The 26,556-nt window shown below is 32.5% G+C and overlaps 1 protein-coding gene across 1 annotated transcript in view; it reads left to right on the top strand.

Moving 5' to 3' along the window:
• Nucleotides 1-7,077: 7,077 nt before the first annotated feature.
• The window catches only part of LOC124359077 (probable sodium/potassium/calcium exchanger CG1090), a 135,769-nt gene continuing 116,290 nt past the window's right edge, over nucleotides 7,078-26,556 (top strand). Inside the window, exon 1 of the mRNA XM_046811496.1 lies at nucleotides 7,078-7,261. Coding sequence (XP_046667452.1) covers nucleotides 7,220-7,261 — 42 coding nt within the window. The 5' untranslated portion in view covers nucleotides 7,078-7,219. The remainder of the gene's footprint in view (nucleotides 7,262-26,556) is intronic.

Genomic DNA, 26,556 nt, shown 5'->3' with positions numbered 1-26,556 from the left:
GCCAAAGTTGATTAGTTTGCTAGTCAGCACAGTGTAAAGGTAACACAAGAATTAGCTGTTATGTCACACAGTTAACTTTTGTGAAAACTTTTAATATATGAGTACTTCGCACTGTACATATTAACAGTAAATATTTAAATCTGCCAAAGTTGATTAGTTTGCTAGTCAGCACAGTGTAAAGGTAACACAAGAATTAGCTGTTATGTCACACAGTTAACTTTTGTGAAAACTTTTAATATATGAGTACTTCGCACTGTACATATTAACAGTAAATATTTAAATCTGCCAAAGTTGATTAGTTTGCTAGTCAGCACAGTGTAAAGGTAACACAAGAATTAGCTGTTATGTCACACAGTTAACTTTTGTGAAAACTTTTAATATATGAGTACTTCGCACTGTACATATTAACAGTGAAAATATTTAAATCTGCCAAAGTTGATTAGTTTGCTAGTCAGCACAGTGTAAAGGTAACACAAGAATTAGCTGTTATGTCACACAGTTAACTTTTGTGAAAAACTTTTAATATATGAGTACTTCGCACTGTACATATTAACAGTAAATATTTAAATCTGCCAAAGTTGATTAGTTTGCTAGTCAGCACAGTGTAAAGGTAACACAAGAATTAGCTGTTATGTCACACAGTTAACTTTTGTGAAAACTTTTAATATATGAGTACTTCGCACTGTACATATTAACAGTAAATATTTAAATCTGCCAAAGTTGATTAGTTTGCTAGTCAGCACAGTGTAAAGGTAACACAAGAATTAGCTGTTATGTCACACAGTTAACTTTTGTGAAAACTTTTAATATATGAGTACTTCGCACTGAAAATATTAACAGTAAATATTTAAATCTGCCAAAGTTGATTAGTTTGCTAGTCAGCACAGTGTAAAGGTAACACAAGAATTAGCTGTTATGTCACACAGTTAACTTTTGTGAAAACTTTTAATATATGAGTACTTCGCACTGAAAATATTAACAGTAAATATTTAAATCTGCCAAAGTTGATTAGTTTGCTAGTCAGCACAGTGTAAAGGTAACACAAGAATTAGCTGTTATGTCACACAGTTAACTTTTGTGAAAACTTTTAATATATGAGTACTTCGCACTGTACATATTAACAGTAAATATTTAAATCTGCCAAAGTTGATTAGTTTGCTAGTCAGCACAGTGTAAAGGTAACACAAGAATTAGCTGTTATGTCACACAGTTAACTTTTGTGAAAACTTTTAATATATGAGTACTTCGCACTGTACAATATTAACAGTAAATATTTAAATCTGCCAAAGTTGATTAGTTTGCTAGTCAGCACAGTGTAAAGGTAACACAAGAATTAGCTGTTATGTCACACAGTTAACTTTTGTGAAAACTTTTAATATATGAGTACTTCGCACTGTACATATTAACAGTAAATATTTAAATCTGCCAAAGTTGATTAGTTTGCTAGTCAGCACAGTGTAAAGGTAACACAAGAATTAGCTGTTATGTCACACAGTTAACTTTTGTGAAAACTTTTAATATATGAGTACTTCGCACTGTACATATTAACAGTGAAAAATTTAAATCTGCCAAAGTTGATTAGTTTGCTAGTCAGCACAGTGTAAAGGTAACACAAGAATTAGCTGTTATGTCACACAGTTAACTTTTGTGAAAACTTTTAATATATGAGTACTTCGCACTGTACATATTAACAGTAAATATTTAAATCTGCCAAAGTTGATTAGTTTGCTAGTCAGCACAGTGTAAAGGTAACACAAGAATTAGCTGTAATGTCACACAGTTAACTTTTGTGAAAACTTTTAATATATGAGTACTTTGGACTGTACATATTAAGGGGAGATGTACGCCTATATTGTAAAAAAAATCAATATTGTTTATATTTTTATCTTAAAGTATAGATTTTTCTGAGTTCAGTGATATATAATACATATATATTTGGGTTATATTTATATGCTAAAAAAAAATTATAAACATGCTAGTCGGGCGCACGGATCCGTGGTCAGACGTATCGAAGACGTTCTGAACGATAGGATATTGTTTTGAGCATTTTAATATACATAACTGGCACTTTTTAATATTACTTAATATTATTTTAACAATATTTTAATATTATTTTCACCAGACCTGCTTAAAAAATGTCTCCATGGTCAAACACAGAATGTAAACGAAAGTTTTAATTCTGTGTTTTGGACGCGTATACCTAAATTAAATTTTGTAGGCCTGCAAACACTAAGATTTGGTGTTTTTGACAGTATTATTACTTTTAATGAAGGAAGTCAAGGCAGAATAAAAGTGCTTAATGATCAAGGTATAAAGCTAGGCCAAAACTGTGTTTATACCCTACGTCAGATTGATGAGGACCGAGTGAGGAAAGCCGAAAAAGCTGGTGAAGAAGAGACAAAGCAAGCTAGGAAACGGGCAAGAATGGTGAGGAAGAAACTAATTGATGATGATAAGGCCAAGGAACAAGACTATGAAGCAGGAAGTTTTAAAAGGTACTTTTTAATCATATTTTTGTATACATAAAAGTGTTTTGTGAATTACCGAAAATTTACTTTTTTGACATAAATGTTCCTTTTTATCTGTAAACTAGTTGTCCAATCCTCATGAAATTTATATCATATATATAACGTACCTATTCATACAAGCCCTGCAACTTTCATAAGTCTAGGTCAAAAAAAAAAAAAATTAAAATTTTTTTAAAAACAAATAATTGAAAAAAATATTGAGTATACTTAAAAAATTTCTAAAGCCAAAAATATTGATTGGAAATCTTTAAAAGTGGCAGGGCTTGTGTATAATAGTATGTTTTAGAAGTGCTAAAAATTTCAATTCGTTAGGTATCATAGTCCTTGAGAAAAATGAACATAAATATTTGAAAATTAACATGAGCTAGTATAGGGCGTACATCTCCCCTTAACAGTGAAAAATTTAAATATAAATAATTAAGAATAGGAGTTTATAAATTTAATGTATTGCATCTTCGAAGAAACAACTCCAAATTAATTGTCAACAGCAAATCAATGAAGAAAAAAAGGCCGTTATCCCTTAACATTACTGCATTCAACCTATAATAGCAGAGTAACAAAATTTTTGTTTAATCAATTTTGCTATCAAATGCATACAATTTTGACAGTAATAAAGAATGCACGCTTTTCTTTAGATTGAGCTTTCATCAAAAAAACAAAACAAACCGCACCGTACCGCACCGTATATTAGTGTTATATTCTGGCATGTTTTATATGCTTAGAAAGGGGTACAAAAACACGGATATTTTAGGCAATAGGACACCTTACAGGCTGGACCTTTTGGTCAAAAATAGTGTACGACCACGTTACTTGCATATGCAACACGCTCCTTTGAATAATTATACAGTTTTAAAGTTGTTTTCAAGCATGGCAAGGATTACTTTCATATACCTAATTTTATATTTTTCAGTTTATTATGTTTTCCGATATTGAAAATATACATGCAGGGGAATATTATCGTACCATTTAACTCGTTTTTTGATTGTGATATCTTTACAAATAAGAATAATTAACTTTAAAAATTAATGATAACCAAATAACTGAAATCAAAATGCAAAATAAAGCGATATAACGGTTTGAAAAGTTAAAAATATAATTTATTTAGTTAGTAAAAATAATAAATAGATTTAATTTAAATGCATCCAATTCCAGAAATAGAATACAGAGTTGTTTAAAGTTGATAACAACTATTACCTCTTTGTTTTAGTATGTAGACAAAACATTGGTTCATTGTTTACAGTTTATTACTGAGGAGTACTCCAATCCTGGGAACGCAGTGTTTTATATTTGCAACATTAACGGTGAAAATATCCGAAAAAATCCGAAAGGCGGTTATCCTTTGTAACATTGGTGTTAAAAACTTATTAATTTTAGTAGAAGTAGTAATAAATGCATTAGTCTTAAATATATGAAATAACTTAAAAATACAGAAAATGTGAGGTGCTAATTCAGCGCCTTGATGAAGTCTGTGCACTGAATAAGCATAAATTTTAATCCAGGGGAGCTAATTCAGCTTGTTCACCGTATAAGCATCCCCCAGGCGTGACGTACGAGCCTAGAGAGGTGCTTATTCCAGGGGGTGCTAAGGCAGCGTCCCATGGTAGTGCTCCGTTCACACCAACGAGCGCGAGCTGGTCTTGCAAGTAACCGCCATCACTACTATATCGCAGCCGACAGCAATGGGTCGTTGATCTCTCTTATATGAACTAACCACATTTTCTAATGGAATGCTTGCCGCAGGGAGCCGCCGTTATTAGCATCAGCACGATTCTCGTTAACCGTGTGTGTTAACCGAGCCTAGCCTATGACTCCAGGACAGGATTACTTTATTTTCTTCAGCAATGGATCAAAAAAGTTAAAGAAACAACATTTAATACGCTTCTTTTTTATAAGCAATTACTTCATTCCAGAAGATTCTTATCAATATCTCAACAACCAAATTGCTATTTTAATTAGTTACACTCTAATACAACTCCAATTTGACACGATGGCGTTAAGAAAACACCAGATCATTATACGACATGTCATAGTATGATAACTAGTTATGATAATCCTAATTTGATATTAGCTTATTAAACCTCTGTTAGTGTGGTAAGTTATAATATCTATTCTAAAACACGTTTTAGTAAATCTATTCAAAAAAATGCAAACAAACATTTCATTTCAAGATATGTAATGAGGATGTAAAAAACTACCCAAAAGACACGGTGTATGGGATCCTATTTTTGTTACATTTATATCCTAATATGTTAGTAACGAAACACATAATATACCCCAGTGGTTGTCAGATATAACTTTCCCTTTGATATAAATTCCATGCCCCTTAATACCCAGTAAATAATTTTCATTCGCAACATTACTATAGCACTGTCAATACTTGAATATTAATATTATTATATGAAGCCAGTAAAATAAATTGAACGTTCTAAAATAGGTTATCAGTATGACTTGCAAAGGAAGTAGCTCCTATATTTCTTTCAAAAGAAATTTGTGGATTCGTTTTGATTTTAAAGGGGTAAACTGTTGAAAATATCTGCACAGACGTGATATCCATACTATTTATTCCGAAATTATTATCAAATATACTTCTTTAATATCTTCTCATCTACATCACTTCTGCCTCTTCATGAGATTTATTAAAATATAATTTTTGCCAAATTATTCGATTTCTTTGTTTGAAGTTTATTTTTGACGATGGAAGGATTGTGAAGGAAACATGATTTTTTCTGGACATTTGCCATCGTTAATTGAAAAAAATAAAAAACGGAAACATAACGTTTCAAGATCTGCAATCTGATTTCTTCTCCAGGTCTTATTCGATTTGTGCTAACAAATTTATAAAATTCGTTACTTACGACGAATAGGTAGTTTGAAAAATGTCAATATTTTCGGACATTTCACATCTATAATGTTTACAGAATAAAACAATACCTTTTAAGGATTAGAATCTATCCTCTTCTGTAGGTTTCAAAAACGTTAGGTCATACACAACGTGACAACAGGAGTTACGTTGTTAATATCTTGTCTTTTGCCAGCGTTTTGGAAAACTAGGAGTGACAAAAGAGTTTTATAGTGCGTATCGAGGCGGAGTGTAAAGTAGCAGACGATAGGTCGCAAGTTTATCGCATAGGCCGTGGTGCAAGGGCGATCCGCTATCGTCGAATTTCTACCGTCTTGTTATAGATGTTTTCAGCGGTGAGAAGTGGGTCATGCAACTAATAATTTACTGATATTTCCTTAATTCTTGTTTGTGAAATAGAGGTGGAGTTATCAGAAAAGGGCCGGATGGATGTAGCAGATGATTGCAGCGCTTGTCTTTAATCCGATACGTGCAGTGGTCTGCATTGGTGGCCAGCAAAAACAAGAAGAGCAAGGTACAGTTACATCTCTACATACACCTTTGGTCAAGGTAGGTGTATTTCTCAGTTGCACCTCTCGGGCACAGTTAAACATACGTTCTCCTTCCTCCATAATTGTTTTTATCACAGTTTTGGTGCTAGGAAAATTAAATACATCGCCTATGATTTGGGTCTGTTTCCTCTGAATTTATCTCACTCATTGTTCGCGTAGTTTACAGATTCATTAGTTATCTGTAAAAAGAGTCTTAGTAAAAGTGAATTAAGTATTGGTTTGGAATTTAGATTGATATTACAAGTCAAACGGGTCAAGTGAAACTGATTACTCGATATCAGTATTTATGTTATTGCTATTAGAATTAGTGAAAGTGAATAAAACAATATTTCAGTATTAAGTTAGTTATATTAAGTTCAAGTGGAGTTAGTTAGGTTAATGAAACAGTGGATGGATTAGTACATACATCTTGCTTGGACTTAGGTGATATTTTCAAGATGGAGGTAAGTAACAGTAATTAGAAGTTTTAACTTCGTTAAAATGTCCTAGTTTTAATATCTGCTTCTATGGGTCAATTAGTGGATGTGTATTGGACTTTAAATTGTAAATATTAGAGCATTTCCTTATAAAATTGCATTTATGTGGGAATATTTAAGTTTAGAATGGTACCTAAGAAATAATTTGTAACACAGTCTGCCCTTTTTAACCGTTCAAGGAACGGTTTTAACTCAGAGAGAGGCAAAATATCAACGACTTAATAGCATGGGTTTATGTCACCGACTGAAAAGTGTGGGTTGATGTCATGGACTCAATAGTATGGGTATATATATATATATATATATTATATATCAACGACTTAATAGCATGGGTTTATGTCACCGACTGAAAAGTGTGGGTTGATGTCATGGACTCAATAGTATGGGTATATATATATATATCACCGACTTAATAGTATGGGTATATATATATATATATATATATCACCGACTCATAGTATGGGTATATATATATATATATCACCGACTCAATAGTATGGGTATATATATATATCACCGACTCAATAGTATGGGTATATATATATATCACCGACTCAATAGTATGGGTATATATATATATATATCACCGACTCAATAGTATAGGTTTATTCCATTTCCCTTTTGGATGGATTATAGGAAATCATCTTACAATAAATATGATGATGAATGCAGAACTAGATGCCCAGTACTTTGGCAAATTGCAATCTACTTCGGCACGATTACGTAATTCTGCAGACCGGGGAGGGGTTACGTAATGCCAGTCGTCTAGCAGTCTTTGCCGCGCTATAACCGTCTAAATGCAACATGTGGTGGAGACGTGATGTTGGATATCACAGCCCCTTCTCGGTGAGTACCTATGCTGTAATATGATTGGGTCGTATCATAATTTTAAACTATACTTATTACACGTAAATACTATTTCTATGTCTAAACCAAGTTCATGCAAATTTTCAATACAATTTTCCTAATAATAGTTGTATATTATGTTAATTAGTATATTTTATAGTAGGTAACACAATAATATTCTTGAATAACTTCTCTATGTAGTAACACCAAATGCTATGGTGCTTGATGATGGATAAAGTGCTTAGTGGGACGTGAACAATGTTCTACCAACCCAGACTCCCCTACGGGCCGGCTTGCCCCCCCCCCACCCACAACCACCATCATCCAATTCTTCCAGCTGATCCTGCACAACTCAGGAATGCGCCCAAATAGTTATGGGATTATTTATTTGGGTTTATAATAAAATGTTAGGTTGTTTTGATGTCACACTTGCAATAACTGAACACATAGTATAACCAAATAATTTAGTTTTGTATTACGACTCAGAAAAATTCACTAAAACCGGTTTTCTAGTACCCGACTCAATGTATACCATGCATTAGATTTATTTTATTTACATCTTCTTATAGTATAATTAGAAGTTCAATTTGCTGGCCGTTGTTTTTATTATGTCATACAGAGAAACATACCCTCAATACTAGATCAACACTGTTGTAATAAGTGTCAAATACAAATTTTAACATATGCATTAATCTTCTAAACACCTCATGTCATCTTCTGTTTACTCTGATGGATTTTCCAAGGAGCTTAGTATTACGAGTGATTTAAATATTAATACTCACATGTTTCACACTGAAAAGAACATTGTTAATGCTTTTGTAAATATCCACATAGAGTTTAAAAGTTGAGTAATAAGCCTACTATTTTAAATCTTTACTGCTAATTAGTTAATTTAAAAATAGATCTTTTTAACAGTAGTTTTTATTCCTCTTCTTAAAATTTATTGAATTATATTGTTTATTTCTTTTCCATAATATAATAATATTATACGTGAAACTAGACCTTAATTTTGAATCTCACTATTCAGAATTTGATATTTATATTCCTCTGAGCAATTCTATTCTAATCGTAATCATTATAATATTATAAATACGAAAGTACCTTTGTTTGTTTTACTTTCAAGCGTAAACTATTCAACCGATTGTACTGATATTTATCATGAACATTCTTAGGGTCCTTGGTATGAATACGAGTATAGGCCTATTCTTATTTCGAAAATCCTTCCAGGCTCCACAGGTCTCTAAAGAAGCCAAAAATCCCATCTTGATCTCTAAAGTTGCGAAATATTAATTGAATGAGCCTGTTAAATGTAATCAACGTTGCTTTCGGACAGCATAACAATATGTTTAAATAGTTTTACAATATTTTATAGTTGTTTAAATTTATAGTGTGAATGCGTAGAGTGAGCTTCATAGCAACTAAACTTCTTATTTCAATCTTATCTGCAACCGCTGTTGAGCACAAAGTAAGGTAATATTCCGACAAAAAAATCAAGTTTGAGTAAAAATAATTTTTATTGTACATCTTTGACAAATATTAAGTATTAGATATAAAAGAAAAAGTTACTATTTATCTTTAATATAAATTTAAAGACAGTTATAAAACCCACATTCCTTGTCTTTTGACAGAAGCAGACTTCTCAGACCTATGTATGTATATATAGTTTCTAAATCTTAGCAACAACGCAAACTCAATTTTGAAGTCAGAAATAAAATTCGCTCAAACCAAAAGTGCTCATATACAATGCAAAGCCTCCGAAATAACTTGCGAAGGCACACACAAGTAACTAACTGTTAATAATATTATAAATGCGAAAGTGACTTTGTTTGTTTATTTCTTTCACACGAAAAACTATTCAACTGATTGAAGATCGACATACTTAGGGTCCCTGGGATGAATAAAGACCTATTCTTATTTCAAAACTCCCTCCGGGCTACTGGTATCTAAGGTAACGAAAAATCCCATCTTAGTATCTGAAGCTGTGAAATATTAATTGATAGATTCTGTTAAATGTAATCAACTGTTCTTGTAAACGTTGTTTTATGACAGCACAGCCATATTTTAAATTAATTGAACCATTATTCTCAATTTATTTACATTTATAGTGTGAAGATAACTTCAGCAAATGTAGATTACTTGGAAGAGCAGAACACTTAATGGATATGTGATCCGGGTTATAAAATGCGCATTCAAACCATGGATCCGGATATTAGTCAGCAAAAGGGGAAGATTTCATTGGAGGACATAATCGCAGTGATTAAAGGATTCCAGGAGGAGCAAAAGAACACTATTAAGGAATTCAATGTCATATGAAACTTTAAATGATTAGATTGCAGGGAATACAGAACTTGTACAGTAAACGATGGAGAAGATGGATGTTTGGTTGGAGGCAGAGATGGGAAAACTGAGAATTGAAAATTTAGCTTTAAAACCTGAAGTATCTGGGCTGGAAACTAGAGTGGAAGATCTTGAAACTATTCTAGAAGGAATTGCGTTCCGGAAGAAAAGGACGAAGGTGTTTTAGAACTACTTAAGAAGATTGGCAAAGCTCTGGAGGTTCCAATATCAAAATGAAATTATTAACACTATCACAGAGTTGGCCGAAGAGGTGGCAAGGAAAAGTCAAGGGGTATAATAGTTAAGTTTGTTAGAAGAATGGATAAAGACAATTTTATGAATAATAGGACACGGCTTAAACAAGACTTTTCTATGTGGTATCTGGGACTGCCAACGCACAATTCAATCTACCTGAATGACTCAAAATAACCAGCGAGGAGGAAGCTACTGGGCCTTGCGAGAGAGATAAGGAACGACAAGGGATACAGGTATCTATCGTTATGCAACGGTACCATGCCATTTAGGAAAGAGGAAGGATCACTGGCTATTGAGATAAGGTGCCAGGCTGACTTGAGTACTTTTACGGAAAGAAAATGCTAATATTATAAATGTATTGTTTGATATTTAAATGTGCAATATTTCCTACGGTATATTGACACTACACTATTCTAATTTATAGGGATTTTACCTTCAGAAAATGTTTATTGAAAAATTACATTAAGTTTTGTTGTAAAAGGTTATAAAGATTAATATAACTCGCACCAAAATACGAGTAAATTTCAACATTTTTATTGTAGCTGAAATTTATAATTGGATAAACGGATCCTTTTGGAAATTTGGATAATCAATGATGAGGCCAGCTTATATAAATTAGCTAATTATAATACTGTAATTTGTGCAAATATCAGGTCGCGTGGCTTCTTAAAATAAATGTAATTTATTTAATAAATTCAAACATAATAAACTAAATTTTAAAATAACTTATACTGTAAAATTAACTTTTAAATTTATTCCGGTAGTATTTTTTATGTTTCAGCAATATATAGATTACTCCAACACAACAATAAATAGTTTTGTATCTGAATTCGAAAAGTGTTTAGCGCAAAATGATAGGGAGGATACGTTTAAAAGTATTGCTGTTATGGGAGATCTAATTATAAATATATTTCAATGTGAAAATAATAATATTGATCGATACAAATTAGTAATGGCGTGAATTGTATTGGAGTCGTTAATAAATGAGCCTACGGAAGTTACAGGTATGTCTGAAACTTCATTGACCACGTTTAAGATAAACTACTTGTTAAGATATAATAAGTTGTCAGCCGTAAGTGAAAAGAATTGATATTACTGGTCATGACATGTTAAGTGTGTGGTTGTGGGTGGATGGGGGGAGGGGGAAGACCGGTCCTCTCTCGTATTTGTTATGATGAACTAGATTAGGTGTTGGGTTCAGTGGATTGGACATTAGTAAAACCTCAGACAGACACTTCAGTTGCCTACGATTTACTTAAAATTACAAAACTATTTACAAATAATAATAATTTAATAATTAAAAACCTGAATGTCGTCTTGTTAAAGAACATGTTTATAGTTATAATAAGTTAAATCCGTAGATGAGAAATAGCATTTGTAGGTATATTGAGAGACAAAACTATCTTTATAACAAAGTGAAGCACGTACCTAGTGATGGTGCATTTAAAATTTGTATTATTTGAGATAAAGAAATAAATTAATACTGGATGTAAACTTTTAAAAATTAAACTACCATAGAAATATATTTTAGAAAAAGTTTAACAATCCTAAAGCAAAACGGAAAACAATTAATAAAATTATCAGGTAATGCGTGATTTATAAAAAAAGTTACCTAAATATAGGTGGTTAAATAGTTAAATAAGAAAATAAGAGACAAGAAATTAGAGTAGTAGACGAATTTGATAGTTATACTTTATCAGTAGCTAATGAAGTAGTAGGCCAAAAAGCGAATCAAGACGACTTAAAAAATATGCAATATAAAAATGATATTTCATATTGTCATAAAATAATTTTTATACTTTAAAGCCCACTGTTTCCAGATGAAATACGAAAGGTATTACAAATTTTCAAAAATAGTTAATCACCTTTGATTGATGGCATAAGTGATGGGCACTTCAAAGAGAATGTGTCTTAAGATTGTGGGTGTCACATATAGTAAGTTTGAGTTTTCAAACGGGGAGATTTCCGGATAGAGTTTAAATAGTTGTAGGGAAATCAAATACATATAAATGATTCATTAATGAATTGCTCAAACTATAGGCCTATTTCACTTATTCGTTTGTTTCTTAAAACAATTGAGAAATAGTGAAAGAAAAGGTCATGATTTCTTAAGCTGATACATATTTTGTAGACACCAAAATGGTTTTAGAAAAGGTTACATCACGGAAATAGCACTTCATTTTTTATAGATCATTGTGAATAATGGTATAAACTAAACTAAATGTGGGCGTTTTTAGACATTAAAAAGGCTTTTGATACTGTTGATCACGCCATGATATTAGGAAAATTATATAATTGTTGTATTACGGGAAATGCTTATCATTGGGTTGTATGCAAATTTGGGGTAATCTAGCACGGTGTGCCACAGGGTTCAGTCTTGGATGTAATACTTTTTATAATATACAAGGCTGCTGAAATAGAATAGGAGGACACTGAATACATCTTAAAGTACGTCTTTGTATACTGTTATCATGTGTGAAGTTTTGTAGCTTCGTATGTTATGGTTATAATACAATTAAGTCATTCTTGAACTTTCACATAAGATCAGTATTGAAACTCTAGAGCACCACCATTTTGTTTAAGACGAACCTTTTCAGATTTAATTTGAGGCATGATGTTCTACTAATTAAGAGCTTTGAAATTTTATACACATTTTACGTATTCTTACATTTAAGATTTTCCACCAATTCCTTACTGGCCATCCCCCTGAGGTGTTAAAGATCTACTGATTGCATCACAAAGTTCACCTTTATGTCTTATATCACTAAACAAAGTTGTATGTTTGTACGTTTACGAGTAAAGAAGATGTTATACCGTTTCAACACTTCAGCACCCCTGTATATAGCTGAAATAAGAGGGAAAACAGGAAAATTTGCATCAAATATTTTTGTATAAATATGTATCTTGTTTGAAAAGCGGGAATGAGGGTAATGAATGTTAGGTTATAAGGTTGAGTCAAAGGATAAAATACCTAGGAGTTATGTTAGATAGCGAGTTAAGCTGAAAAGGACATCTAAAACAATAAAAATCAAAGTAATATCAAGTATAGGATTATTATATTTTTGAGAAGTATTAGATACGCAGATTAGAATATGGGATCGTATTCACAGGTGAGGCTTGCTTAAAGAACAACGTAAATCCTATATTAAGTGTACAAAAATACTTTGTAAGAATATTGTTAATAATAAAAGTTTTGGATGAATCCTTTCCACGTTTTGTAAAATTATTGCCACTTCAGTCTTTTTATGTGTCTAAAGTTCTATAAATGTTTTATTGCAGGGATTGCTCAATAGCCACTACTCCAGTACGAGTAGTAGTCTGTAATTAATAGAGGAAATGTTCAGTAATAAAAACCTAGAAACCACGGAAATCGTCCTGTTTCCAGACCAATTAGCAAATACTTCGCAAGATTATATAAGTTTTATTGCTCCGAGAGTGTTTAATTGAGTACCAAGAAGCATTAAAAATAGGTATAGTGTCACAGAGGGAACTGGTTATTAGCAGTAAAATATGTAGAGGAGCTATTAGTGGTACAAAACACTCAGTGACATGAGAATTTGCTTTATAACTACCCATCTGTCCTTTTTATTTTCTATATAAACGGATGTTCTAACGATGCGATGTTTTGAATAGTTTAGTTATTTGAAACTTATTAATATAATATTACAAGCTGACCCGGCAAACGTTGTTTTGCCATGTAAATTCTTTTTAGAGATTATTTTAATAGAAAGAAATGAATACATTATTGTAAGTATGTGAGGATGTGGCATATGGGTGGAAGAAGCATTGAGAGCTGTAAACGACGGTGAATACAAAAAAAATTATGGTTGCCTGTAAAGTCGGTTTTACGGGCGAAGATTTTACGTGACAACGTCTTTTTCTCGGTAGAATATTTATTGATATGAATATTATTAAATTGCACAATAGGAACAAGGAATTGAATGAAAATAAGAATTGCACAAATTTTAACTATAGAAATATATTTTGTTTACTAAAACATTGTACATAATTTGAAATTAATTAAAATTTCTTATTGTAAATAGTAAAGTTGAATAAAACATTTACTAAAATTGGAATTTGAAATTCTTGCTAAACACAGTTAAATTCTAACTTCGCGCGTGGTGATTGGTCGGTTTAGTTCGTTTGTTTGGTCGCACTGTTATGACAGGTTAGAGGTTATAATTTGTTATTTTAAATGTTTGACTAGCAATACGCGCTGTTTCTTCTCAATCGACTGAATTACGATTGATTGCAGAGTGATTTAAACTAATAATTTACTTAACACTATCAACATTTGTCAATAGTATGACATAACCTATAAACTCAGTTTCTCAACTTTTGTGTCAATCTAACAATTAATCAATCAATCATAGTTTACGATAATGAAATATCAGTGTACAATTATTTACCTTTATTGTTGTAGTTGTTGTAAATGACGAATCTAAGCACTCCACATTTTCACGAATAAACATAGTTATCTGCTTTATCCCGTGCGGCGGACCCACAGTTATCTGCTTTATCCCGTGCGGATCCCGTGCGGCGGACCCACTGGACGGGCATCGTAACGTTACCGGGCGTTACACTTTTTCATGAGTGACTCCGAGCCGCAACCTAATTTAAGACGTTTGTCACGTCAAAAATAAACATTCATATGTTCTCATTCATTAAAATTAATTCTGTATATATATATATAACTGTATTCATATATGATATTTATGATAATTGTACTATTTAAAAAATCAATACCTTAACGCAATGGAGTGTACAATGGAGCCCATCTTTAGCTGACACAAACAAATTGGACGGTTCGCCCACTCGAGAGCATGTCCGTGTGTAAAGTAATACTTCTACACGGATGCTTTTCTACAACCTACGGTGCAAACGTAGGTTTTGCACCTGTATGTGCACTTCTGGTTCGTGTGTATTATATTTCCGACGCTAATGTTGAGTTTGTCTTCTTCCCAAGATTAAGAAAATGTTAAAAGTGTATATTTTATGGTCATTGTAATTTAATTTGATGTTAGTACTTTTTGTTCTATTGCTGATTTTGCCTCTTTTCTGCCCAAGAAAATATGTATACATTCACAGCTTTGAAACCATACTTTTATCAAATGGAAACTCATTTAGGTTTGATAAAGTAAAGGTCGGAGTAAATTGTATCTTATATCTGCACTGCTAGCAGTTGCCCACTCCTTTGCATGCAATTTAGTAGGCGATGCACGTGTATGACCACTAATGGTTTGAGTGAATTATATTTCTGACGCCAATGTTGAATTTGCCTTCTTGCCACGATCAAGAAAATACATTTACACATAAAAAAGTTTACATTTATGGCCATTCAAATTTACTTTGCTAGATAGGAACATTGACTTTTAGATCTAATAAATAATATTTTAGCATAATGTACAGCTAAAAGTACGTTAACAATGACACTACGAGTTTGTTTCTTTATTAACTGAAAAATATTTTAGACATTTAGAGTCATGCATACTCGTAGTTCTTACCAACTGCTTCAAAGGGAGTCTTCGGTGTCAAATTGAAAACTTTTTTCTTCTACATTTAATTGGTGGACCACCCTTATCACTTAGGGGTATGAAAAATAGATAAAAACCTATTCTGAAACCAACGAAGTGTCTATATAAAACTTCATCAAAATCGGTTTAGCCGTTTCGGAGGAGTATGGCACCTAACTGTAATTCTGTTAAACTAGTGATAGTGGAAACTAGGGAGGGGATGTCTAATCCACTGTTGTATCTTGCAGTGTGGTAGGAGTAGTGCCTACCACTTATTTGGGCAGTAAGCTAAAGCACGAACAAAGCCATCCATTTAAACTTACTTAACTTTACTCCATCAAGATTCCTTTTTAATGAAGACAAGAAAGTAACAAATAGCGTAACAACTTCTGATGAGGATTCAAAAGTAATCTTCCTGATCCGGCCAAGATATCATTAAATTTCTTCATCTATTTTTTCGATCCTGACTTAACATTGGTGTCCATAGCGTTAGTCTATGAGGCATACTACTGGTTTTGCCTACCAAGACGTAACATAAAAATAATGTACATAACCTGTGAATCCCTTTCATCACCGTCGCGTTGCTGGATACAAGAAAGTACGTTTCAGACAGTCCACACCTCGGGGCACACGATAAAGTTACAAAATTTAAATCTGAGCGAGTAGAAATTGCAAGAGTTTAATTTTTTCATTTTATTACAGATGTATTTCTAAGTTTTCTGTTACGGTAAATTAAAATAAAATTCAAGAAACTTCACAAAATCAAATTATACTTACCTTTTTTATAAACTACAATTAAAACGCTATGGGGTATTTAAAAAATACCGCTAAAGTGAAATCTTAATTCCTTTTACTATCTCTTTTTAAAGAGTATTACACGGTATATGCTATGATGACGGCAAACCTCGGAAAATCTCAATAAGTGTCACCAGCGAGCGAGACGATGACAGACGACTACAATTGTAAAGTAAGTTCTATTACAAGTCAAATACGAACAAGTTGATATATAGTTTTTGAAATTGCTGAAGTGGCTCAACTATGTTTTGCCAATTTGGTCAGAAGCGGGGAAGATCATATTTTATGGTGGATCTCTGTCATTTATTTGTATCCATACAAATATTATGGTGTTGTCTGTTCGTATGTGTGTTATTCAATCACGTAAACACACAACTTTTATAAAAATATACTTTTAATTGTAGGCTACTTTTCAGCAAATATTTAAGTATGCAGTGTTTGGTCAATACTGTAATGCATGATATCTGATTGCTGATATCAAAGGCAAAGTTAGTATCTACGTTTTCCCTTATGGGGCTCCGGGTTAGAATAGACACCCCTGTAATCTACCGCTGCTGTGCTGCTGGGTTAGATGCCTGCTTGTCGTAAAATGTGACTACAACGGTGAATTTGTCTGTTTTACGCATATTTTTTTCAAATTTCCATGTTCTGACGTATCAAAATAGCCCGGCTTTCCACACCAAATCAAATTGGAAAGTTTAAACAGGGTGTTATAAAAGTAACTCTAGAAACAGCTAAGGATGAAATAACGATGATTGGTTCCATATAAACCAGTGTTAACAAATATTTTGTAATTTCTGCAGATTTCTTTGTCGTCCTGCAATTCCTAAAGTGAACAGCCTGCATTGTTACAAAATGACGTAAGTTATATGTATGTTGTTTAGAAAGTACATATAATTTGGACAAAATTGTGCACTGTCATAGTGATAGTATATTTTGTTACGTCAGAATAAACTACTGGTACCTACCTAAAATATATTGCAGAATTGTAATATAGAAACTAAAGAAACATCCCGAAATCCTGTCAAACCAAACTCCTATTACAAACAGTAGCTCTGCGACTGACATTCAATTTGCATCTTAATCTGTTTCCCCTAACCCATAAATCAAATCTAACGCGAGGCGAAAAGTTAAGTGCGTTTTATTGCACGCATAATCGTGACATTTTATATAAACCCACCACATAGCTGGATGATAAAATCGGACGCTAAACAGATTTAAGTAGAGAGTCTTCCAGTGCCATCATATAATGTTCACATCCTTTTTAATTTTGACTTTTAACAGCCCATTGTATTCATCCATTGTAACTGATTATTTTAAATTTATTTGTATTCTATAGTAATTTGTGGTATACAATCTTTTATGTAGCAATATCGTGTTTTTTTATACTATCAATATACTAACCTGAGATGCTACCACATCCAGGAACAAGTTTTGTATTAAATATGGAAGAAAGGTGGGTGTAATGAATATGGTCTTGTTACAAGGCAACATAAAACTGTTTCTTAGAATTGTTTTTAGTAGCCGAATAGCAACAAAGATATTATTGCTGTTCCCGTGGAATCCAAACACGTTGATTCTACCCTTGGTGGATAGCTTGAATCAACTTCCAATGTGTAACTTTATCTAATAACTAACAAAAGATAACATGCTTAAATAAGACTGAGTGATAATTTGAATAAAACAATAAAAGAATTAATTTCAATACATTAATGTTGCTGTTGTAGGAGGAGTTGATATTCAATACGAATGTTGCGTTTAGCTTAATTTCACCTCTCGCTTAGCGCAGTGTCTGAAATCTAACACAGTTACTGACTCGACTTCTGGAATCTAGTCATGTTCGTCTGACGATATTAAAAAAATGTCGACGAAAAAGAAGCCCAAATATTTTGATCTTTTGCATCGTTTCGTTTGAAGTATATCTAGATGAAGGTGTATATCTCAGTTCGGTGTCGTAGAGCAAATCAATGTTATCAATCAATGTTTAAGAATTATTACGTACTTTATTTTGATACATCGAACGGGTTCAAGGTAGATTTGAGAAGTAACAACAACGTTTACAAGCGACAACACGATTGAGTAACATAATTAATTGTTGTAATAACTAATTGATTCCAACTAACCTTGGTACACATGGCTTGAATATGTTCGTTAGCCAGTCTCAAACAATAATAAGTTTCACTATGGCAGCCGTTCGTGTTTGTGTCTTTATTTTGACTGTTTCTAAATACTACACTGTTTTCACGCATTGTAATAAAACGGTTTCTAACGTACTTGAAAATTTATTTATAAACTTTTTAAACCGCTCAATGTTAAAAAAATCGGCGTTTCATTTGAAATTTAAATTAATATGTTGTGATCAGTAATAAACATTTTATTTTCTTATTACAACTAACTTTTACAAATAAGGTCAAATATCATGACTATTAATACATGTGATTATTGCTAAAATGATTGGACCCTACTGAAAAAAAATAACTCCAATTAAAGTATACACAACTTGTATACCCCTCATTTATTACTACAGTAATGCAAGGTTAAAAATACATTCAAAATAACCATTTTTTGAAAATAAGCAAAACAAAGCTAGAATATATACGAGTATTGCATTTCTGCTATGGATTCTTCCAATACAAACTTATTATATTATGCTTTTATTTAAAAACGTATAATCTATCCTACACACTAATCTTTGCAAAATAAGACGAAACAACTTGTGTTTCTATTACTAATAAGGTTAAAAGAACATTACTTCATTTACATCTTGTATAAACAATATATTTTTTTATGATAGATTTGTTTTTGTTGACTTGTGATAATTATTAATTTAGATTTTTATTTTAAATTGTTAAATCCGCGAGTTTTGTTATCCATGGCGAATGTTATCCATGCAGGAGATACGAGTAAGTGAGCGGATAAGCCCATGGTGTCGCGCAGGTCGCACCCCCCATACCCCCGCAAACGCCCACCGACCACCCACTCTGTAGCTCCCCTCATCGATTGTCTCCCAGCTCGCCGGGCGCCGGGTCGTCCACTGTACGCCAACGCTGGTGCTCTTATCGCTGTTATCATGTCTCTCTGTTAAGTGCCATCGGCTAGTCGCTCGCAACAGCTTTTGGACCAAAGGTAAGAAAAAATTATTAAAGCAACTCTTTTTGCCTCAAGTATTTATTTAACACCGTTAAAAGCTAATACGCATCGTTTCATCACTCCGAGACAAATTTTTTCGCATCACTTGCAAATAATTGAATTAAAAAAATAATCATATAAAAACCGTGTATATTTAATTCCAGTACAAATTTAAAATACCATTCGATTTTGATTAACATTGCAATAACATTGTTAAACAAAAGAAGACAAGACGTGGATTGTCGCTGCCACAGCCAAAGAAACAAAAAATGTGTATTGAAATACATAAAGATGTGCCTTGTTGTTTGCAAGGAAGAACCATATTCAATAAGCGCTCTTCGTGACTGCTGAAGGTCACCACTTGGGCTGTTCAACATTTCGTTATTGCATTGCAAGTTTTGTTCTGTTCGGTCTACCACAGTTTAATACACATACCACATTTCAAAATTATATAACCGGTAAAAGAATTTCATCTTAAGGGATTATATTAATCAATATCTAATTGATTTACGTAATCAACTATGTCATGATGGAAAACCTTGACTTCAGGAAAATGTATGCATTTAATTATCTAAAAGAAAAATGATTATCCATTTGCGGTCGAGTTTCTTCAATCTGGAGATCAAAGATTAATGGTCGCCATGTTGAGAAATACGTTCTCCAAAGGATATATGATCACATTTCCCTTACCTTTCCTTCTGAATGTATATGTATGTGCCTCTACATTTATATTTGTCGGCGCAATTTATATTACCATAACACAAATTTTTTTACTCAAACAAACAATTCTATCGTCAAGTCAAATACTGCTGTACACTCAAACAATAATGTATAGAAATATTGTGAAAAATTAAAGATTTTTAAAGTAATAACTTTATTTCCAATAATAACAGTAAACCTTGTTGGTTTTTAATTCATAAACTTACTGTGAATTGATTTAGAAATCATAACATGGGAGTATTTAAATCTTTTCAATGATGTAACCTCTAATTTTAATATTTCGCGTATCTCCGGATTTTCTTTTAATTTTGAAACTAAATAAATAAATGCTACAGTTACAGTTTAAAATCAATTATCTACCTAAACAGTTACATTGAATAATGGTACAGTACATAATTGAGCTTAAAATCGACTGGCACCTTAAGGTTTTATCAAAACTTATTAGAATAATTATGTTGCTTGCATCAGAATAAGAAGTATTGTCAAAGCACATATTTATATTTGATGAAATACCGTTAATAGTATTTGGTTCCAAGGTCTTCCGTCCGTCCATTTTCAACCAGTTGCGATCTCGTCAAGTTCCAATATGTACTCGTACAGTTCACATCTAGAGATCTGGAAGTCAGCAGTACTGACTGGGTGTACGAGTGTATCGGGTTTATGAAACGTGTCGGCCGTACAGGAGGATTCGATCTACTACAGAAAATCTGAGACGTTCAATCTCCTATATTTGCTAATTTATTTGTTAACAAACCTTTGCTGCCAACCATTACTGATATTAGTGTTGAATCAGGAATCCGTTTTTTCCAAGGTAGGAAGGAACAGGCTTAACAATAACACCTGTCGTATAACAGGTTTCGCTGAGATTGTATACACATTTTCAAGACTCATTTCATTAGATTACATTTGTTACTATATGGCATAACAAAGTGTCATATGATTTTACAGAGTATTTTATACATCTATATACTGAATTATAAAATATAATAAAATAAGTTTAATAATGCCTTTCATTTTGCGATTTTCTCGTTCCTATTAACGCTAACGTTCAACTAAATCCCATGGAGTGACATGCACCATTACTGATATTGATGTTGTGTATCTTGAGATGAAGCTTTGTACAAAATTTCAAGTCTATATGTCTATGTGTGTGTAGTTTTGTGTTTTCTGTCTATGTTCTCGAGGTATCGTGTGGATAGATAGGCAGATAGACAAACAGACTGATAGAAATGATTTTTTCAAGCGATAGGCTGAACAGAATTTTGCTCAAAATTGTAAATGTCAGTCTCTGAATCTAGTTAAATAAAACTGAAATAATTATTATTTAGCCTCGTCTTGTTGTTTATGAAGTAATCTCGATCTATGAGCAATTCGATTATTTGGAATGTTTCGTCCAATTCGACATTGCTACATTTTTCCTTCCAGCAAAACTAGACCGTTTTATAATCGATTCCCTTCTTAGAATAAATTTCTCCATCTATTTCAGAAAGAACCGTGTTGTGTGGGTGTATAATGTAAACGTTTTTCTTATCTTTCAATTAGTTTATTTTTTGAATTTGTTATCCGGTAATTAATACCTGTTTGTGGCAACACTATATATCCTATACATTCCTTAATTATTATAAAAATATCCATATTCATTGTTTGAAGCAATTGTGGATAGATAAGATGGTTATTGGATATTCGTGATACAAAATGAAACAGGGTATTACGAGTGATAAAATCTACTCTTTAGACAATATATCTACAACAGAAAACTAAAAATACAGGATGGAAAAATATGTTTTTTATGCTGTTTGCAAACTGTATTACATGCTTAGCCTTATTTTCCAATGTTTCGAGAATAGAGGATGCTTAGAAAAATCGTGTTTCAGTTTTGTTTTGGTTTAAAACGTTAAGATTGCGTTAAGAAATAACCCTGCTTACTCTATTTATCTACTTATATATAAGTGGTCTACGATGATAATAACAATACTTAGCTAGTGAACGGACACATACTTTGGAAAAAAAATCTAAAATAATGCTCTTGGTTGTTACACATACTGTTTATGTTTAGTCAAGGTGCGGCACCAGTCAATTAATATTCTAACATCATAGAGAGAAAGGTAATTTCATGCCTATACTAAACAAGCACTGAGACGATCGAACTAAAGTCAGACTATATTATAGGTCGTAGTGCTACCCCCACCACAAGTCTCTACGTCATACCATCCGTCGGTCAAGTATTTAGTCCTCACGCATTTATTACATCTGATTGATTATAACTGCACAAATCATCTGATAATAATAACTGGCTGAGGTTAAGCGAAGGTTATCACTCATGAGGCTGGAAAAATACATTTCTATCTGTCAGTCTGTCTCACACGATAGCTCGAAAACGAACAACCTGCACATTTTCTAGTAGCGATTATTTTTACATTGGTCTTGTGGTTTACTATGATGGAAACGAGAAAATATAAAAATAAATAAATGAGTAGAAACCGAGTAAAATCATATAACACTCAATAGACCAATATAGATTAAAACATGCAACATACTAAAACTTAATCTAACTAGCCCAACGCATGCAGTATTATTTTATAGTAACTTGGTGTATGGACTTTTGTTATCTGAACACTAATATGAAACCTGATACGACAAACAAATCTAAATGTAGAATGTGGCATGGAATGTAAAGAAAGTTTTTATGTAGACTTTAAAGTTTGCTTGAAACAAAAATGAGTTACATCATGCGTAATTGTGTCAACTTCTTCTTCTGTATCATTGTCTGTCCGCATCATATCTTGTGAAGTTTGTTACGATACGTGACGTGGCGTACTTCTTCCACGTTTTAGTAAAAAAAACCACTCTTAAAATGGTAAAATGGTCCATAGCAAGCATTGTATTTACTGTATACAATTTCAGAATAAACCCTGTAAAATATCAACAGCTATAAGGCCGAGCGTTCACTTACTCCCATTCAATGAAGGCGGGGCCGTCGGACGGGTCTAGTGACGTCACAGTTTCAGGACTCCCGCCTGTTTTATAGCAAAGAGAATTAAACCCACGTAAACCTATAATTTACCTGTCATTATAGTCTGGCCTTGATATAACTCAGAGTCAATGCCACGGCAGTCCGTGCTAGGTGTTATTACAAGTTCCCAATATTCATGTCTTATATGATCCTAAAATTGTTATAGAGACCCATCTGGTAGTATAGTGACAACAGGTGTAAATGAACCATGGATTTCTTGTAAACTATGATTTGGATTCAAGTTATAGGTATTTAGACATTTAAACGTTCATCTCAGATTATTAATATCCGATATACACCCCATTAGGTTTTACGTGATAGCAAGGAAATATTTTCAGTACAAACACCATTTAGCTCATACTCATACAATTAGAATACCTATACAACCGAAACAAAACAGTCTGAAACTAATTACTTCGCAGTATGTAGTCAGTGTGACACATGACTTTTGATTATTGATGATGATTGATTATTGATCTACACAGATACATAATCAATAATCAAGATATTGTTGAGTAAAAGGTTAAGACTAATAGTTGTGTAAAGGTTAATTTCCATTGCAGTTTACTGATGTTGATTTCACTCAACTTTGCAGTGTTGCCTTTGGAATGTAATTCTTCTCTTCTCAGTTAAAGATGGAAATAAATTTGAATCAGTTTATTATGTTTCATTTATTTAATTTGTGACAATTCTAGTTGTAGTTCTTATATTGATTGCTATACATTATTTGCAAACAAATTAACAATAATTTTTGGTCCATAAAACCATCAATTTTTATTTTTTAATTATAAAAGGTATTTAGATAACCTTCAAATATCTGATACCAAAATCTTAATTTTTCTGTAGAAATGTATTCATACAAATGGGTTTATTAAGCTTATTACCTTGTCAGGCATTTGTATTTATTTCATCTAGAATTTTACTTCGTTACGTGATTAGCGATCCGTACTGATAACAGTACTCATTAGTACGCGTCAAAACGTTCGGACATTAGAGTACTTACTAATCTTATTCAAAACATACGGCTGCTTTTCACGTTTTGAAATTCTATGTCTGTAACTAAAGTAATATGGATACAATTTCATCTGTATCTAATGAATTTGACCAGTTACATACTGCCTACATTTTAAAAGAAGTTCCAAACGGTACATTAAGGCATTTTAAATCTATACAAAGTAACTATAGCAATTATTTGCTCAATTTTAGCAGAAATGTGTAGTGCCTTCTATTCTACAATAAGTGGATCTACAGTCAGCATTAACTGGGATGGATATTAGGTATTCACCGTCAGTATTCAGAAGCACGTCTACAGAATTAAGTCCTTATACACGTAGAGCTGCCTTGAGAGCTTCATTATGGAGCTGGATAGGGCCACCCTTGCTAGCTTCACGTGAGTTCTGAGGGCACTTAATTTGCCTAACGAGAATGTGACGTACATAACACAAATGGGTGGATCTAATTTTCTCTACAATTGCAGTTTAAATACAACATTACTTTCAAAAGATACAGTATTAAATATCAAGATTCTCAGAATTAAAACGTTTATTATATACGCAAGTCGGTTTATACATTATTAATGTTTCTCATGTGTAAATGAGGCATCAAAAATTAATAACATTACCGTTATTTAAATATTTTATTGATACGGCTGAAGCAGTGTTTATATTTATTAAGGTCTAACAATAAAACAGACAAAACTCATAATAATCGCAAATGATGACAAAAATAATAACAATGAGTTTGTGATAATACTTATATTTATTATACTTTCATGTTTTTGTCTTACTAAAACTTTCATGAAGGATAATAAATTTGAATATAAAGAAACAGCCAATTAGATTACTTTATGACTACACTCTTACCAACCCTGGGTTCTCTAGAACACTCGAGGTTGTTCGCCTAGAGTTCTTCACATTAATCGTATGAAACTCTGATATTAGGAAAATGATCTGCAGAGTATCAAAAAGTATCTACTTCCGGTGCTTGTAATCTACTCCTATCTCCTCCTTTATAAGGTATAGTATAAAACATAACTTCCGGATATGCTATACTCTTCAATAGATCAACACACACAGATCCATCCTGATGAAATGAAATTACATGAAAAATGTCTTTATTGAATACAAAGAAACAAATTTAAATTTGCGAGGTTAGGACTATTATTGGCACGATATTGGCAACCCGACGAGGCCCGAAACAGATGGTCCTTAAGCACCCCCCGAAACCGCTCCCGACTACGAATACCTCTGATATGATCCGGGAGATTATTTCAGAGTCGACAAACAGAGACTGTGAATGATTTACTGTAAATAGAAGATCTATGAACAGGAATATACAACAAAGAGGCTCCACGTCGAGTATTGTAATTGCTTGTTTCAGAAATAAAAGAAAAGCGTTCAGACAAATAAGAAGGGGAACAATCGTTATAAAAAATTGAATGTAAAATGCTAAAAATGTAAAACTGCGGAGTAGACTCAATTTTAGCAGATGTAACTGACTGATGAAGGCTGATGTGTTTATAATATTTATGATTATTTTAATTTAATGATATGCATGCTTAATTTGAGGCTGAGGAAACCACTAGGCTACACAATTATCATTAGCAAAACATCAAAATACAAAATTAATGTTATCGTGCAAAGTATAACTAAACATGCATAATAATAATAGACATACATAAAAATAGCAGTTAATAAAAGTATACTATAATATTTAACAAACTGACAACTAAATAACAAAAGTATTTTGTTTTGCAGTGTTTAATAACAGTAAAAATGCGTATTATAAAACAGAAAATAGCTGCCTGACTATACAGTTATTACAAGATTAGCAACAATAACAAAAAAAGAAACAACTTAAAACACCAATACTAAAGTCATATAAATAACAAAGGGACTATTAAACAATAGTTGGCATACAAAGCAATAATACTGATATGGATATAATTATAACATATTAAAAACATAAAATTGCAAGTAACAATATGTAAGTGATAAAAACAACCATGAACACAATAATATAACCATCAACGACCAACAAACCAATGCGCAATAATCGTGAGGCAACCATGTGCACACGATGCACATGTAAATTTTAAGAGCTATTATTATGGTTATGATCCAATAATAAATTCCTCGTAGAAAAAAAAATAACATAAATCAAGTGTTTTTTTGTAGTAAAGGCAAAAATGCAAAACGGGTGTTTTGGGTCTGGTACACTTTACATAGGAATATTACTGAACCGTTAACTGGAATACTCGCTGTTTGCACTAAACCGTGGTCACGTTCACGTGAAATCACTGCAGTCTCGTGAAACCACGTTAAAGGGTTAAGGTAGCACTACGAATACAACAGTTATGTGCCAAGTAGAAGCAAGCACCTCTCATCTGAAAGAACTGTGGACAAGTTTATTGGTACCCATATGCCCAACCTCAAAAAAATGTGACCTTGCTCCTGACGGCACTCTAATGTTAATCACTTCAAGCAGAGGTGGACAGTCGATATAACTAATACTGAAGGCAGCATCACGTCAAA

Source organism: Homalodisca vitripennis, chromosome 4 (assembly GCF_021130785.1).
Source record: "Homalodisca vitripennis isolate AUS2020 chromosome 4, UT_GWSS_2.1, whole genome shotgun sequence".
Lineage (NCBI taxonomy): Eukaryota > Metazoa > Arthropoda > Insecta > Hemiptera > Cicadellidae > Homalodisca > Homalodisca vitripennis.
The sequence above is the reverse complement of the archived record's forward strand: the minus strand, read 5'-3'. Positions and strand labels throughout refer to the sequence as shown.